The following is a 17,769-nucleotide window of genomic DNA, read 5'->3' as shown; positions in this document are numbered from 1 at the left end:
CTCCGAGGAGCCTTTATTGCCGTATCCCAGTGGGGTTGGGGTCAATCCCATCGTTGGACGCCGCCGTCTGGAGAGGGAAGGATCCCAGATCTTGGCGAGTAGGTATTTCTCCTTCGTTAATTAGCGTTAATTAGCGTTAATTAAGCCATCACAGTCCTACGGAGCGCGATGAGGGGAATCGGATCGGGCCGAGTCCTCCCAGGTTGGATTTTCTCCCCCGTTTTCCCCTTCCTTTTCCCCATTAATTGCACCTGATGGTCCCGGAAGGGCGACGATTAGGTTTTAATCACCCCTAATTAAGCACAAAGTTCGCTTAATTGCTTCACTAATTTCATACGCTCGCTCGGCTCGAGGTTAACTTTGAACCCGGAGCCGGATTTGGAGCCGGAGAAGCCACCGTGACCCCAACCAAACCCTCATTTCGATCCGGAAACACCTTTTTCCCCCCAAACGAGCCGCGAGACGATCGATTTAATTAATTAAGGATCGTTTGGGTCTCGTTCGGAGCCAACCAGGAAGCGGAAAAGCCCACGGAAGGTCCTTAAATGGTTTAATTAGGACGAGGCGGGGTCGGATTTTCTCCTCCTCCGGCGGCGTCCAAGGAAGGGTTAAACCCTAGCGCTTAATTTATCTAACGAGGTTAATAATTAAAATCTCTCCCTCCCCCCCTTTTTTTTTTTTTTCTCGGAAATCGGAGCCGCGACTCCGGAACGGCAGGTTCGGGGGGAAAAAAAATCTTAATTTCAGGAGGAAAATGGAACCGAACGGGTGGGATTTGAGGTTTTTTCCTTGGTTTTTGAGCCCAAATTCCAATTTTTGGAGCCGTTTGCGTCCTCGGGTTTGGCCGACGCGGCTGGAAGAGAAATTAACAGCGTGGAATTAATTATTCCGGCTCGTTGAGCGCGGAGAGAGGGGGGAGGAGGCTCGGGAGAAGGTTCTTCTGGTGGGTCGGGCCGGGAAGGTGGAGGAGATGCCTCCAAACTCATGGAATCGTCTCCATCCGTGACCCCGGGGAAAGGTCCTGGAAGGGCTTTTAGGGAGTTTGGGGATGAGACGGAGCCGGGAGGATCTTCTCGAGGGCTTTGAGGTTCTCCAGAAGGAGCTGGAGAGGTTGGATTGATGGGCTGAGACCAACCAGGGAAGAGGTTGGGTTGGAAGGGACCTCAAAGATGATCCAGTTCCAACCAACAGAGATGACCAGGGACACCTCCCTCTGGATCAGGTTCCTCCAACACTTCAGGGTTGGAAGGGACCTCCAAGATGATCCAGTTCCAACCCCCTGAGAGGAGCAGAGGACCCTGAGAACCTCTTGAGGGAATCGTCCGTTGAACCCCATGAGGTTTGGTGACCAAGAGGGGTGGTTGGAAGATCCACAAGGTCTTCTCCACCCTGGTGACTCCATAATTTAGAAGATGAGGAGCTCAGGGACGCGGTTTGGTGACCAAGAGGGATGGTTGGAAGATCTACAAGGTCTTCTCCACCCTGGTGACTCCATAATTTAGAAGATGAGGAGCTCAGGGACGCGGTTTGGTGACCAAGAGGGATGGTTGGAAGCTCTACAAGGTCTTCTCCAAGCTGGAGATCCCATAATTTAGAAGATGAGGAGCTCAGGGACGCGGTTTGGTGGCCAAGAGGGATGGTTGGAAGATGTACAAGGTCTTCTCCAAGCTGGAGATCCCATAATTTAGAAGATGAGCAGCTCAGGGAAGTGTTTTAGTGACCAAGAGGGATGGTTGGAAGCTCTACAAGGTCTTCTCCAAGCTGGGGATCCCATAATTTAGAAGATGAGCAGCTCAGGGACGTGTTTTAGTGACCAGGAGGGATGGTTGGAAGATGTACAAGGTCTTCTCCAAGCTGGTGACTCCACAATTTAGAAGACGAGGCGCTCAGGGACGCTGTTTGGTGCCCAAGAGGGATGGTTGGAAGCTCTACAAGGTCTTCTCCAAGCTGGAGATTCCACAATTTAGAAGATGAGGCGCTCAGGGACGCGGTTTGGTGCCCAAGAGGGATGGTTGGAAGCTCTACAAGGTCTTCTCCAAGCTGGAGATTCCACAATTTAGAAGATGAGGAGCTCAGGGACGCGGTTTAGTGGCCAAGAGGGATGGTTGGAAGCTCTACAAGGTCTTCTCCAAGCTGGAGATCCCATAATTTAGAAGACGAGGCGCTCAGGGACGCGGTTTGGTGCCCAAGAGGGATGGTTGGAAGCTCTACAAGGTCTTCTCCAAGCTGGGGATTCCATAATTTAGAAGACGAGGCCCTCGGGGACGCGGTTTGGTGCCCAAGAGGGATGGTTGGAAGATCTACAAGGTCTTCTCCAAGCTGGAGATTCCATAATTTAGAAGACGAGGCGCTCAGGGACGCGGTTTGGTGCCCAAGAGGGATGGTTGGAAGCTCTACAAGGTCTTCTCCAGGCTGGAGATCCCATAATTTAGAAGACGAGGAGCTCAGGGACGCGGTTTGGTGCCCAAGAGGGATGGTTGGAAGCTCTACAAGGTCTTCTCCAAGCTGGAGATCCCATAATTTAGAAGATGAGGAGCTCAGGGACGCAGTTTGGTGACCAAGAGGGATGGTTGGAAGATCTACGAGGTCTTCTCCAAGCTGGGGATCCCATAATTTAGAAGATGAGGAGCTCAGGGACGCGGTTTGGTGACCAAGAGGGATGGTTGGAAGATGTACAAGGTCTTCTCCACCCTGGTGACTCCACAATTTAGAAGACGAGGAGCTCAGGGATGTGGTTTGGTGACCAAGAGGGATGGTTGGAAGCTCTGCAAGGTCTTCTCCAGGCTGGAGATTCCATAATTTAGAAGACGAGGCGCTCAGGGACGCGGTTTAGTGGCCAAGAGGGATGCTTGGAAGCTCTACAAGGTCTTCTCCAAGCCGGAGATCCCATAATTTAGAAGACGAGGAGCTCAGGGACGTGGTTTGGTGGCCAAGAGGGATGGTTGGAAGTTCTACAAGGTCTTCTCCACCCTGGTGACTCCACAATTTAGAAGATGAGCAGCTCAGGGACGTGTTTTAGTGACCAGGAGGGATGGTTGGAAGATGTACAAGGTCTTCTCCAAGCTGGGGATCCCATAATTTAGAAGATGAGGAGCTCAGGGACGCGGTTTGGTGACCAAGAGGGATGGTTGGAAGATGTACAAGGTCTTCTCCACCCTGGTGACTCCACAATTTAGAAGACGAGGAGCTCAGGGATGTGGTTTGGTGACCAAGAGGGATGGTTGGAAGCTCTGCAAGGTCTTCTCCAGGCTGGAGATTCCATAATTTAGAAGACGAGGCGCTCAGGGACGCGGTTTAGTGGCCAAGAGGGATGCTTGGAAGCTCTACAAGGTCTTCTCCAAGCCGGAGATCCCATAATTTAGAAGACGAGGAGCTCAGGGACGTGGTTTGGTGGCCAAGAGGGATGGTTGGAAGTTCTACAAGGTCTTCTCCACCCTGGTGACTCCACAATTTAGAAGATGAGCAGCTCAGGGACGTGTTTTAGTGACCAGGAGGGATGGTTGGAAGATGTACAAGGTCTTCTCCAAGCTGGAGATCCCATAATTTAGAAGACGAGGCGCTCAGGGACGCGGTTTGGTGCCCAAGAGGGATGGTTGGAAGCTCTACAAGGTCTTCTCCAAGCTGGAGATCCCATAATTTAGAAGACGAGGCGCTCAGGGACGTGGTTTGGTGACCAAGAGGGGTGGTTGGAAGCTCTACGAGGTCTTCTCCAAGCTGGAGATCCCATAATTTAGAAGATGAGGAGCTCAGGGACGCAGTTTGGTGACCAAGAGGGATGGTTGGAAGATCTACGAGGTCTTCTCCAGGCTAGAGATTCCATAATTTAGAAGACGAGGCGCTCAGGGACGCGGTTTAGTGACCAAGAGGGATGGTTGGAAGATCCACAAGGTCTTCTCCACCCTGGTGACTCCACAATTTAGAAGATGAGGCGCTCAGGGACATGGTTTGGTGCCCAAGAGGGATGGTTGGAAGATCTACAAGGTCTTCTCCAGGCCGGAGTTCCCATAATTAGAAGACGAGGCGCTCAGGGACGCGGTTTGGTGCCCAAGAGGGATTGTTGGAAGATCCACAAGGTCTTCTCCACCCTGGTGACTCCACAATTTAGAAGACGAGGAGCTCAGGGACGTGGCTTGGTGGCCAAGAGGGATGGTTGGAAGATCTACAAGGTCTTCTCCAAGCTGGAGATCCCATAATTTAGAAGACGAGGAGCTCAGGGGCGCGGTTTGGTGCCCAAGAGGGATGGTTGGAAGCTCTATAAGGTCTTCTCCAAGCTGGGGATCCCATAATTTAGAAAATGAGCAGCTCAGGGACGTGTCTTAGTGACCAGGAGGAATGGTTGGAAGATGTACAAGGTCTTCTCCAAGCTGGAGATCCCATAATTTAGAAGATGAGGAGCTCGGGGACGCGATTTAGTGCCCAAGAGGGATGGTTGGAAGCTCTACAAGGTCTTCTCCAAGCTGGAGATTCCATAATTTAGAAGACGAGGAGCTCAGGGACACGATTTAGTGACCAAGAGGGGTGGTTGGAAGATCTACGAGGTCTTCTCCAAGCCGGAGATCCCATAATTTAGAAGACGAGGAGCTCAGGGACGCGATTTAGTGGCCAAGAGGGATGGTTGGAAGCCCTCCAAGCTCTTTTCCGCCCCGGTGACTCCCCGCTCCTTCTCTCTCCCTTCTCCAGGATGCCGCGGCGGCCTCCTCGGCGCCCTCTGTGACCTCCCCCTCCGCCCTCCACCATGGAGCCGCCTCCTGGAAGCCCCGGCGCCGCCGTTCCCCTCGCCGGCTGCTCCTCGGTGGCCCCGGACCCCTTCCCGGCGCAGCCCCCTCCTCCCTTGATCTCCCCCTCGCCATGAGCTCCCAGCGGCCTTCGCGGCCCCACGACGGCGCCGCCGAGGGCTGCCCGGTGACCTTCTGGGCCCCCAACGGCGCCGGGGGAGCCGGCGAAGGGCCCCGCGTGGCGCCCAAGATGGGCGTCCGCGCCCGCGTCGCCGAGTGGCCCCCCAAGAGGGACCCGTTGCCCGGCGGCGGCGCCGAGCGAGCTTGGCTTGGCGGCCACCAAGCTCTTCCCGGCGTCCCGGCCTTCAAAGCTCTTCACCGCTTGACCCGGCGCCGCTCCAAGGACGTGGAATTCCACGAAAACTGGTCGCGGCCTCCAACGTTGGCGCCGTTGAGGCACCGGAGCAGCAGCGAGGTGACGCTGAGCGAGTGCGACCCGGACGAGGAACCGCGAGGAACCAAACCCAGCGGAGGTGCCGTCACCGCCGCCGCCGGCGCCGCCGCCGCCACCGGGCTCTTCCGGGAGTACGGAAGCACCTCGTCCATCGACGTTGAGGGCATCTTGGAGCAGAGCTTCTTCGAGATGCTCAACGAGCTCCGCGCCAAGAAGCCGCGGGGGCGAGCGGCCACGCCGGAACCTCTCGCCGAAGGGAGTTTGGCGCCGGGAGCCTCGGCCGGCGTCAAGCCGGACGCCGGGAGCGCCTCCCGGGAGGAGCCGGTGGCTCAAGCCAAGGAGAAACCTCGTCGGAGATGTCCTAGAGGCGACGGCGGCGGCGGCGGCGGCGACTCCATCTTCAAGAAGTTGCGGAGCGGTCGCGCCGAGGGGGAGGTGGCGCTCAAGGAGGCCGAGGAGCCGCGGGCGCCGCAGCCGGGCAAGGTTTGGTTGTGCCAGAAGAGCTTCGCTCACTACGACGTCCAAAGCCTCCTCTTCGACCTCAACGCGGTGGCCGCCGGGAGGGCTCTGGCGGCCCAACAGCGCCGCAACACCACCACGGGGGCCTCGGCCGCCTCGGTGGCCTCGGCTCGAGGAGGAGGAGGAGGCGCCGAGGGGGTCGTCTCGGCCGGCGCCGAGGACCTCAACCGCAAGGAGAAGCTGGAGCAGGACCTGGGGGATGACACCAGCAACGAGCTGCTCCTCAGCTGCCCCCATTTCCGCAACGAGATCGGCGGCGCCGCCGAGCGCAACGTCAGCTTCTCCAGAGGTTCCGCGGTGGCCCCGGCGATGGCGGCGGCGCCCACGGTGCCCGAGGGGAGCCGGCTGGAAGGTCCTCCGGCCGGGCGACCCACCAACGCCAGCGTCTCGGTGCTGGAGGTGCCCAAGGAGCTGCAGAGGAGGCCCGAGCGGCTGCGGCAGCACAGCGTGGAGCACGTGGACCTCGGCGCCCGCTACTACCGCGAGCACTTCCTCGGCAAAGGTGGGGGCGGGCGGAGGAGGAGCCGCGCGCAGCCGCCTCCTGCCCCGCTTCGTGTCTCCTCCATCCGTCCTCCACCGTCTCCCTCCGTCCCGTGTCTCCTCCATCCGTCCTCCACCTTCTCCCTCCGTCCCGTGTCTCCTCCATCCATCCATCCATCCATCCATCCATCCGTCCTCCACCTTCTCCCTCCATCCCATGTCTCCTCCATCCGTCCTCCACCTTCTCCCTCCATCCTGTGTCTTCTCCATCCTTCCTCCACCTCCTCCATCTCTCCATCCTCCATCTTCTCCCTCCATCCCGTGTCTCCTCCCTCCATCCCATGTCTCCTCCCTCCATCCCATGTCTCCTCCCTCCATCCCATGTCTCCTCCATCCTTCCCCCTTCTCCCTCCATCCCGTGTCTCCTCCCTCCATCCTTCCTCCACCTTCTCCCTCCATCCCGTGTCTTTTCCATCCATCCATCCATCCATCCTCCACCTCCTCCCTCCATCCCATGTCTTCTCCATCCATCCATCCTTCCTCCACCTTCTCCCTCCATCCCATGTCTCATCCATCCATCCATCCATCCATCCATCCTTCCTCCTCCTCCTCTCTCCATCCCATGTCTCCTCCCTCCATCCTGTGTCTCCTCCCTCTATCCCATGTCTCCTCCATCCATCCTCCACCTTCTCCCTCCATCCCATGTCTTCTCCATCCATCCATCCCGTGTCTCCTCCATCCATCCCGTGTCTCCTCCCTCCATCCCATGTCTCCTCCATCCATCCTGTGTCTCCTCCCTCCATCCCATGTCTTCTTCATCCATCCATCCATCCATCCATCCATCCTCCACCTCCTCCCTCCATCCCATGTCTTCTCCATCCCATGTCTTCTCCATCCCATGTCTTCTCCATCCATCCATCCATCCATCCATCCATCCATCCATCCATCCATCCCTCCATCCTTCCTCCACCTTCTCCCTCCATCCCGTGTCTCCATCCATCCATCCATCCATCCATCCTCCACCTCCTCCCTCCATCCCATGTCTTCTCCATCCCATGTCTTCTCCATCCCATGTCTTCTCCATCCATCCATCCATCCATCCATCCATCCCTCCATCCTTCCTCCACCTTCTCCCTCCATCCCGTGTCTCCATCCATCCATCCATCCATCCATCCATCCATCCTCCACCTCCTCCCTCCATCCCATGTCTTCTCCATCCATCCATCCATCCATCCATCCATCCATCCTCCACCTTCTCCCTCCATCCCATGTCTCCTCCATCCATCCATCCATCCATCCATCCATCCATCCATCCATCCATCCATCCTTCCTCCACCTTCTCCCTCCATCCCATGTCTCCTCCATCCATCCCATGTCTCCTCCATCCATCCATCCCTCCCCCCGGTGTCCCCTCCTTCCCCCCGGTGTCCCCTCCGTGCCCGCCGCGGCCCCCGCAGCGTCTTCTCCTCCGCAGAGCACTCCAACTACTTTGGGCTGGACGAGAAGCTGGGCCCCGTTGCCGTCAGCATCAAGCGGGAGAAGCTGGACGACCACAAGGAGCTCGGCCCCCAGTTCCAGCACCGCATCATCTTCCGCACCAGCGAGGTAGAACCCGCTGGAGGACGTGGGGGTGGGGTGGGACGCCAGGAGAAGGCCTCGGGGGGAGGAGGAGCTCCCCGCTTCTGGAATCTCCAGCCGGAGAAGGAGATGGAGCTGTTGGAGAAGGTGCAGAGGGGGCCTCGAGGATGAGGCCACGCTTGGAGCTCCTTCCCAACCCCTGGAGAGCTCTTTCCAACCCTCAGAGCTCCTTCCCAACCCCTGGAGAGCTCTTTCCAACCCTCAGAGCTCCTTCCCAACCCCTGGAGAGCTCTTTCCAACCCTCAGAGCTCCTTCCCAACCCATGGAGAGCTCTTTCTAACCCTTGGAGCTCCTTCCCAACCCTTGGAGAGCTCCTTCCCAACCCTTCCCAACCCTTGAAGCTCCTTTCCAACCCTTTCCAAGCCTTGGAGAGCTCCTTTCCAACCCTCGGAGCTCCTTTCCAACCCTTCCCAACCCTTGAAGCTCCTTTCCAACCCTTCCCAACCCTTGAAGCTCCTTTCCAACCCTTTCCAAGCCTTGGAGAGCTCCTTTCCAACCCTTGGAGCTCCTTTCCAACCCTTCCCAACCCTTGAAGCTCCTTTCCAACCCTTTCCAAGCCTTGAAGGTCCTTCCCAACCCTTCCCAACCCTTGGAGAGCTCCTTCCCAGCCCTTGGAGCTCCTTTCCAACCTTTCCCAAGCCTTGCAGGTCCTTTCCAACCCTTGGAGAGCTCCTTTCTAAGCCTTGAAGGTCCTTTCCAACCTTTTCCAAGCCTTGCAGGTCCTTCCCAACCCTTCCCAACCCTTGGAGAGCTCCTTTCCAACCCTTTCCAAGCCTTGCAGGTCCTTCCCAACCCTTCCCAACCCTTGAAGCTCCTTTCCAACCCTTTCCAAGCCTTGAAGGTCCTTCCCAACCCTTGGAGAGCTCCTTTCCAACCCTTTCCAAGCCTTGCAGGTCCTTCCCAACCCTTCCCAACCCTTGGAGAGCTCCTTTCCAGCCTTTTCCAAGCCTTGAAGGTCCTTCCCAACCCTTGGAGAGCTCCTTTCCAACCTTTTCCAAGCCTTGAAGGTCGTTCCCAAGCCTTGGAGAGCTCCTTCCCGGCCCTCGGAGCTCCCCCAGCGCCGTCCTCTCCTGCCTCTCCCAGCTGACCACCCTGCGCGGCTCCATCCTGGAAGACGCCACCCCCACGGCCACCAAGCCCGGCTCGGTGCGGGGGCTCCCGCTCCGAGACGCCCTGGAATACGTCGTCCCCGAGCTCAACATCCACTGCTTGCGCTTGGCCCTCAGCACGGCCAAGGTGACCGAGCAGCTCCTCAAGCTGGACGAGCAAGGGGTGAGCGCCGCGAGGAACCAAACGATGGGGTCCCACCACCCCGGGAGGGACCTGCTGAGCCTCCTCGACCTCCTCCTTGCAGCTCTGCCGCCGGCACAAGGTGGGGATCCTCTACTGCCGCGCCGGGCAGAGCTCCGAGGAGGAGATGTACAACAACGAGGAGGCCGGGCCGGCCTTCGAGGAGTTCCTGGAGCTCCTGGGCGAGAAGGTTTGTCTCAGGGCCTTCAGCAAGTACGCGGCGCAGCTCGACACCAAGAGTGAGTCCGGGAGGGGACGGGAAAAAGGGGGGTCTGGGCGTAGGAGGGGTGGGAATGGAGATCGTGGGGTTGGGAGGGGTGGGAATGGAGATCTTGGTCTTGGAAGGGATGGAAATGGAGATCATGGGGTTGGGAGGGGTGGAAATGGAGATCGTGGTCTTGGGAGGGATGGAAATGGAGATCGTGGGGTTGGGAGGGATGGAAATGGAGATCGTGGTCTTGGGAGGGATGGAAATGGAGATCGTGGTCTTGGAAGGGATGGAAATGGAGATCTTGGTCTTGGAAGGGATGGAAATGGAGATCGTGGTCTTGGGAGGGATGGAAATGGAGATCGTGGTCTTGGAAGGGATGGAAATGGAGATCTTGGTCTTGGAAGGGATGGAAATGGAGATCGTGGGGTTGGGAGGGATGGAAATGGAGATCGTGGTCTTGGAAGGGGTGGAAATGGAGATCTTGGTCTTGGAAGGGGTGGGAAGTGGAGATCGTGGGGTTGGGAGGGATGGAAAACGGAGATCGTGGGGTTGGGAGGGGTGGGAAGTGGAGATTGTGGTCTTGGAAGGGATGGAAATGGAGATCGTGGTCTTGGGAGGGATGGAAAGTGGAGATCGTGGTCTTGGGAGGGATGGAAAGTGGAGATCGTGGTCTTGGGAGGGATGGAAATGGAGATCGTGGGGTTGGGAGGGATGGAAATGGAGATCTTGGGGTTGGGAGGGATGGAAATGGAGATCGTGGTCTTGGGAGGGATGGAAAGTGGAGATCGTGGGGTTGGAAGGGGTGGGAAGTGGAGATCATGGGGTTGGGAGGGGTGGAAAACGGAGATCGTGGGGTTGGGAGGGGTGGGAAGTGGAGATTGTAGTCTTGGAAGGGATGGAAAGTGGAGATTGTGGTCTTGGGAGGGATGGAAATGGAGATCGTGGGGTTGGGAGGGATGGAAAGTGGAGATCGTGGGGTTGGGAGGGATGGAAATGGAGATCGTGATGGTTGGGAGGGGTGGGAATGGAGATCGTGGGGTTGGAAGGGATGGAAAGTGGAGATCGTGGGGTTGGAAGGGATGGAAATGGACATCGTGGGGTTGGAAGGGGTGGAAAATGGAGATCGTGGTCTTGGGAGGGATGGAAATGGAGATCGTGGGGTTGGGAGGGATGGAAAGTGGAGATCGTGGGGTTGGAAGGGATGAGAATGGAGATCTTGGTCTTGGAAGGGATGGAAAATGGAGATCTTGGGGTTGGGAGGGGTGGGAATGGAGATCTTGGTCTTGGAAGGGGTGGGAAGTGGAGATCGTGGGGTTGGGAGGGGTGGAAAACGGAGATCGTGGGGTTGGGAGGGATGGAAAGTGGAGATCGTGGGGTTGGGAGGGATGGAAAGTGGAGATCGTGGGGTTGGAAGGGATGGAAAGTGGAGATCGTGGTCTTGGAAGGGATGGAAAGTGGAGATCGTGGGGTTGGAAGGGATGGAAAGTGGAGATCGTGGGGTTGGAAGGGATGGAAAGTGGAGATCGTGGTCTTGGAAGGGATGGAAATGGAGATCGTGGGGTTGGAAGGGATGGAAATGGAGATCGTGGGGTTGGGAGGGATGGAAAGTGGAGATCGTGGGGTTGGAAGGGATGGAAAGTGGAGATCGTGGTCTTGGAAGGGATGGAAATGGAGATCGTGGGGTTGGAAGGGATGGAAATGGAGATCGTGGGGTTGGAAGGGATGGAAATGGAGATCGTGGGGTTGGGAGGGATGGAAAGTGGAGATCGTGGGGTTGGAAGGGATGGAAAGTGGAGATCTTGGTCTTGGAAGGGGTGGAAATGGAGATCTTGGTCTTGGAAGGGGTGGAAATGGAGATCGTGGGGTTGGAAGGGGTGGAAATGGACATCGTGGGGTTGGGAGGGGTGGAAAATGGAGATCGTGGTCTTGGGAGGGATGGAAATGGAGATCGTGGGGTTGGGAGGGATGGAAAGTGGAGATCGTGGGGTTGGGAGGGATGGAAATGGAGATCGTGGGGTTGGGAGGGATGGAAATGGAGATCGTGGGGTTGGGAGGGATGGAAATGGAGATCGTGGTCTTGGGAGGGATGGAAATGGAGATCGTGGGGTTGGGAGGGATGGAAATGGAGATCGTGGTCTTGGAAGGGATGGAAAGTGGAGATCGTGGGGTTGGGAGGGCTGGAAATGGAGATCGTGGTCTTGGAAGGGATGGAAAGTGGAGATCGTGGGGTTGGGAGGGCTGGAAATGGAGATCGTGATGGTTGGAAGGCTGGAATCGGAGATGCTGCTGTGGGAATCGGTGGGAAACGGAGATTCCGGAGGTGGGAACGGACGGAATCTTGGGTTCCTGGTCCCAGGAGGCTCCATCCCAGGCTTCTCCCCCCGGTTTCTCCTCTCCCGTAGCCGACTCCACCGGGACCCACTCCCTCTACACCACCTACCAGGACTACGAGATCATGTTCCACGTGTCCACCATGCTGCCCTACACCCCCAACAACCGCCAGCAGGTGAGTCCCAAGCCCCCAGGTGGTGGATCTCGCCCTTCCCCACCCCAATTCCTCGGATTTCGAGGTCCCTCCAACCCTACATGACCCCAAGTGGTGGATCTCGCCCCCTTCCCACCCCAATTCCTCGGATTTCGAGGTCCCTCCAACCCTACGTGACCCCAAGTGGTGGATCTCACCCCCTTCCCCACCCCAATTCCTCGGATTTCGAGGTCCCTCCCACCCTACGTGACCCCAAGTGGTGGATCTCACCCCCTTCCCCACCCCAATTCCTCGGATTTCGAGGTCCCTCCAACCCTACGTGACCCCAAGTGGTGGATCTCACCCCCTTCCCACCCCAATTCCTCGGATTTCGAGGTCCCTCCAACCCTACGTGACCCCAAGTGGTGGATCTCACCCCCTTCCCCACCCCAATTCCTCGGATTTCGAGGTCCCTCCCACCCTACGTGACCCCAAGTGGTGGATCTCACCCCCTTCCCACCCCAATTCCTCGGATTTCGAGGTCCCTCCCACCCTACGTGACCCCAAGTGGTGGATCTCGCCCTTCCCCACCCCCTTCCCACCCCAATTCCTCGGATTTCGAGGTCCCTCCAACCCTACGTGACCCCAAGTGGTGGATCTCACCCCCTTCCCCACCCCGATTCCTCAGATTTCGAGGTCCCTCCAACCCTACGTGACCCCAAGTGGTGGATCTCACCCCCTTCCCACCCCAATTCCTCGGATTTCGAGGTCCCTCCAACCCTACGTGACCCCAAGTGGTGGATCTCACCCCCTTCCCACCCCGATTCCTCGGATTTCGAGGTCCCTCCCACCCTACGTGACCCCAAGTGGTGGATCTCGCCCTTCCCACCCCAATTCCTCGGATTTTGAGGTCCCTCCAACCCTACGTGACCCCAAGTGGTGGATCTCACCCCTTCCCCACCCCAATTCCTCGGATTTCAAGGTCCCTCCAACCCTACGTGACCCCAAGTGGTGGATCTCACCCCCTTCCCACCCCAATTCCTCGGATTTCGAGGTCCCTCCAACCCTACGTGACCCCAAGTGGTGGATCTCACCCTTCCCCACCCCGATTCCTCGGATTTCGAGGTCCCTCCCACCCAATAGGACCTCGCGGGGTGTCTTCCAGCTCTTGAGGAAGAGGCACATCGGCAACGACATCGTCACCATCATCTTCCAAGAACCCGGCGCGCTGCCCTTCACCCCGCAGAGCGTCCGCTCCCACTTCCAACACGTCTTCATCATCGTCCGAGCCCACAATCCCTGCTCCGACCACGTCTCCTACAGGTCAGTCCCACCCCGAGACCTTCTGGTGGCTCCGTCCCACGTTTCCACCTCCGAGCTCCGTCCCGCGTTTCCTCCTCCGAGCTCTAGAAGGGTCCTGGGGGTCCCTAGAGGGGTCCTGGTGGTTCCTAGAAGGGTCCTGGGGGGCTCTAGAGAGGTTTTGGAAGTCCTCAAAGGGTCTTGGGGGTCCCTAGAAGGGTCCTGGAGGTCCTCAAAGGGTCTGGGGGTCTCTAGAAGGGTCCTGGAGGTCCTCAAAGGGTTCTGGGGATTCCTAGAAGGGTCCTGGGGGTCCCTAGAGGGGTCCTGGTGGTTCCTAGAAGGGTCCTGGGGTCCCTAGAAGGGTCCTGGAGGTCCTCAAAGGGTCTTGGGGGTCCCTAGAAGGGTCCTTAAGGGCTCTAGAGGGGTCCTGGGGGTCCTCAAAGGTTCTTACGGGTCCCTCAAAGGGTCCTGGGGGGCTCTAGAAGGGTCCTGAAGGGCTCTAGAAGGATCCTGGGGGTCCCTAGAGGGGTCCTGGGGGTTCCTAGAAGGGTCCTGGGGGGCTCTAGAGAGGTTTTGGAAGTCCTCAAAGGGTCTTGGGGGTCCCTAGAAGGGTCCTGGAGGTCCTCAAAGGGTCTTGGGGTCACTAGAAGGGTCCTTAAGGGCTCTAGAGGGGGTCCTGGAGGTCCTCAAAGGGTCCTAGGGATCTCTAGAAGGTTCCTGGGGGTCCCTAGAGGGGTCCTGGTGGTTCCTAGAAGGGTCCTGGAGGTCCTCAAAGGGTTCTGGGGATTCCTAGAAGGGTCCTGGGGGTCCCTAGTGGGGTCCTGGTGGTTCCTAGAAGGGTCCTGGGGGGCTCTAGAGAGGTTTTGGAGGTCCTCAAAGGGTCTTGGGGGTCCCTAGAAGGGTCCTGGAGGTCCTCAAAGGGACTTGGGGTCCCTAGAAGGTTCCTTAAGGGCTCTAGAAGGGTCCTGGAGGTCCTCAAAGGGTCCTAGGGATCTCTAGAAGGTTCCTGGGGGTCTCTAGAGGGATCCTGGTGGTTCCTAGAAGGGTCCTGGGGGGCTCTAGAGAGGTTTTGGAAGTCCTCAAAGGGTCTTGGGGGTCCCTAGAAGGGTCCTGGAGGTCCTCAAAGGGTCTTGGGGGTCCCTAGAAGGGTCCTTAAGGGCTCTAGAGGGGGTCCTGGAGGTCCTCAAAGGGTCCTAGGGATCTCTAGAAGGTTCCTGGGGGTCTCTAGAGGGGTCCTGGTGGTTCCTAGAAGGGTCCTGGAGGTCCTCAAAGGGTTCTGGGGATTCCTAGAAGGGTCCTGGGGGTCCCTAGAGGGGTCCTGGTGGTTCCTAGAAGGGTCCTTAAGGGCTCTAGAAGGGTCCTGGAGGTCCTCAAAGGGTTCTGGGGATCCCTAGAAGGGTCCTTAAGGGCTCTAGAGGGGGTCCTGGAGGTCCTCAAAGGGTCCTAGGGATCTCTAGAAGGTTCCTGGGGGTCCCTAGAGGGGTCCTGGTGGTTCCTAGAAGGGTCCTGGAGGTCCTCGAAGGGTTCTGGGGATTCCTAGAAGGGTCCTTAAGGGCTCTAGAGGGGGTCCTGGAGGTCCTCAAAGGGTCCTGGGGATCTCTAGAAGGTTCCTGGGGGTCCCTAGAAGGATCCTGGTGTCCCTTGGGGGGTCCTGGAGGTCCTCAAAGGTTCTTACGGGTCCCTCAAAGGGTCCTGGGGGGCTCTAGAAGGATCCTGGAGGTCCTCAAAGGGTTCTGGGGATTCCTAGAAGGGTCCTGGGGGTCCCTAGAGGGGTCCTGGTGGTTCCTAGAAGGGTCCTTAAGGGCTCTAGAAGGGTCCTGGAGGTCCTCAAAGGGTTCTGGGGATCCCTAGAAGGGTCCTGGGGGTTCCTAGAGGGGTCCTGGGGGTTCCTAGAAGGGTCCTGGGGTCCCTAGAAGGGTCCTGGAGGTCCTCAAAGGGTCTTGGGGATCTCTAGAAGGCTCCTGGGGTCCCTAGAAGGATCCTGGTGTCCCTTGGGGGGTCCTGGAGGTTCTCCAAGGTTCTTACAGGTCCCTCAAAGGGTCCTGGGGGGCTCTAGAAGGGTCCTGAAGGGCTCTAGAAGGATCCTGGAGGTCCTCAAAGGGTCCTGGGGGGCTCTAGAGGGGTCCTGAAGGGCTCTAGAAGGATCCTGGAGGTCCCTAGAAGGGTTCTGGAGGTCCTCAAAGGGTCTTGGGGGTCCCCAGAAGGGTCCTGAAGGGCTCTAGATGGGTCTTGGAGGTCCTCAAAGGTTCTTGGAGGTCCCTCGAAGGGTCCTGGTGGGTCTCTGGAGGATCTCCAAACCCTGATTGTGCCGTGACCGCGTCGTCTCCTCCGCGCGGCCGTCCCAGTGTGGCCGTCACCAGGTCCAAGGACGTCCCTCCCTTCGGGCCCCCCGTCCCCAGCGGCGTCTCCTTCGGCAAGTCGGACGCCTTCCGCTCTTTCCTCTTGGCCAAAGCCATCAACGGCGAGAACGCCGCCCACAAGTCCGACAAGTTCCACGCCATGGCCACCAGGACCCGGCGCGAGTACCTGAAGGACCTGGCCGAGAACTACGTCACCAACACCCCCATCGACTCCTCGGGCAAGTTCAACCTCATCTCCTTGGCTTCCAAGAAGAAGGAGAAGACCAAAGCGCGAGCCGGGGCCGAGAAGCTGAGCGGCGGCGCCATCGCTTGGCGCGTCTCGGCTCAAGATTTCGCCGGCGGCGCCGAAATTCCTTGCGTCTTGGGCGTCTCCAACGCCTTCGTGGTCCTGGTGGACCTGGGGGCCAAGGAGGTGGTGTTCAACTGCTTCTGCGGGGACGTCATCGGCTGGAGCGCCGACGGCAACGCCCTCAAGGTCTTCTACGGGCGCGGGGATCACGTCCTCGTCCGGGCGGCTCCAGGACGATGCGAGGACATCAAGGAGATCGTCCAGAGGTTGAAGGTCAGACCCCAAAACCCTCGGTTGCCGCCATCGCCGCCGCCTTGGAGCTCTTGGTTGCCACCAGCCCCCCCTTGGAGCTCCGTTTTCCCCCCTCGGAGCTCCGTTTCCCCCCCCTCGGAGCTCCGTTTCCCCCCTTCCTCTCCCCATTTCCCCCCCTCGGAGCTCCGTTTCCCCCCCTCGGAGCTCCGTTTCCCCCCCTCGGAGCTCCGTTTCCCCCCCCTCGGAGCTCCGTTTCCCCGCTTCCTCTCCCCATTTCCACCCTTCCTCTCCCATTTCCCCCTTTCCTCTCCCCATTTCCCCCCCTCGGAGCTCCGTTTCCCCCCTCCTCTCCCCATTTCCCCCCCTTGGAGCTCCGTTTCCCCCCCTTGGAGCTCTGTTTCTCCCCCTCCCCTCCCCATTTCCCCCCCTTGGAGCTCCATTTCCCCCCTCCCCTCCCCATTTCCCCCCCTTGGAACTCTGTTTCCCCTCCTTGGAGCTCCGATTCCCCCCCTCCTCTCCCTTTTTCCCCCTCCTCTCCCTTTTTCCCCCCTCCTCTCCCCATTTCCCCCCCTTGGAGCTCCGTTTCCCCCCCTTGGAGCTCCGTTTCCCCCCCTTGGAGCTCCATTTCCCCCACTTGGAGCTCCATTTCCCCCCTCCTCTCCCCATTTCCCCCCCTTGGAGCTCCATTTCCCCTCCTTGGAGCTCTGTTTCCCCCCTTCCTCTCCCCATTTCCCCCCCTTGGAGCTCCGTTTCCCCTCCTTGGAGCTCCGTTTCCCCCCTCCTCTCCCCATTTCCCCCCTTGGAGCTCCGTTTCCCCGCTTCCTCTCCCCATTTCCACCCTTCCTCTCCCCATTTCCACCCTTCCTCTCCCCATTTCCTCCCCTTGGAGCTCCGTTTCCCCCCCTTGGAGCTCCATTTCCCCCCTTCCTCTCCCCATTTCCCCCCCTTGGAGATCCATTTCCCCCCCTCGGAGCACCATTTCCCTGCTTCCTCTCCCTTTTTCCCCCCTCCTCTCCCCATTTCCCCCCCTTGGAGCTCTGTTTCCCCCCCTTGGAGCTCCGTTTCCCCCCTCCTCTCCCCATTTCCCCCCCTCGGAGCACCGTTTCCCTGCTTCCTCTCCCATTTCCCCGCCTTAGAGCTCCGTTTCCCCCCCTCCCCTCCCCGTTTCCCCCCTTGGAGCTCCATTTCCCCCCTTCCTCTCCCCATTTCCCCCCTTCCTCTCCCCATTTCCCCCCTTCCTCTCCCCATTTCCCCCCTTCCTCTCCCCTTTTCCCCCCTCCCCTCCCCCTTTTCCCCCCTCCCCTCCCCTTTCCCCCCCTCCCCTCCCCATTTCCCCCCCTCCCCTCCCCATTTCCCCCCCTCCTCTCCCCATTTCCTCCCCTTGGAGCCCCATTTCCCCCCTCCTCTCCCCATTTCCCCCCTTGGAGCTCCGTTTCCCCGCTTCCTCTCCCCATTTCCACCCTTCCTCTCCCCATTTCCCCACCTTGGAGCTCCATTTCCCCCCCTCTTCTCCCCATTTCCCCCCCTCAGAGCTCCGTTTCCCCCCTCCCCTCCCCATTTCCCCCCTCCCCTCCCCTTTTCCCCCCTCCCCTCCCCTTTTCCCCCCTCCCCTCCCCTTTTCCCCCCTCCCCTCCCCCTTTTCCCCCCTCCCCTCCCCTTTCCCCCCCTCCCCTCCCCATTTCCCCCCCTCCCCTCCCCATTTCCCCCCCTCCCCTCCCCTTTTTCCCCCCTCCCCTCCCCATTTCCCCCCCTCCCCTCCCCATTTTCCCCCCTCCCCTCCCCATTTTCCCCCCCTCCC

General features: G+C 58.9%; 1 protein-coding gene across 1 annotated transcript in view; it reads left to right on the top strand.

Moving 5' to 3' along the window:
- The first annotated feature begins 17 nt into the window (after positions 1-17).
- Positions 18-17,769, top strand: part of LOC138734520 (signal-induced proliferation-associated 1-like protein 3) — a 24,162-nt gene continuing 6,410 nt past the window's right edge. Inside the window, exons 1-8 of the mRNA XM_069882230.1 lie at positions 18-98; positions 4,681-6,190; positions 7,643-7,773; positions 8,890-9,078; positions 9,161-9,335; positions 11,710-11,813; positions 12,937-13,094; positions 15,416-16,200. Coding sequence (XP_069738331.1) covers positions 4,849-6,190; positions 7,643-7,773; positions 8,890-9,078; positions 9,161-9,335; positions 11,710-11,813; positions 12,937-13,094; positions 15,416-16,200 — 2,884 coding nt within the window. The 5' untranslated portion in view covers positions 18-98; positions 4,681-4,848. The remainder of the gene's footprint in view (positions 99-4,680; positions 6,191-7,642; positions 7,774-8,889; positions 9,079-9,160; positions 9,336-11,709; positions 11,814-12,936; positions 13,095-15,415; positions 16,201-17,769) is intronic.

This window comes from Phaenicophaeus curvirostris, unplaced genomic scaffold, assembly GCF_032191515.1.
Source record: "Phaenicophaeus curvirostris isolate KB17595 unplaced genomic scaffold, BPBGC_Pcur_1.0 scaffold_93, whole genome shotgun sequence".
NCBI lineage: Eukaryota > Metazoa > Chordata > Aves > Cuculiformes > Cuculidae > Phaenicophaeus > Phaenicophaeus curvirostris.
Note: the sequence above shows the minus strand (reverse complement) of the source record. Positions and strands in the feature narration are given on the sequence as shown.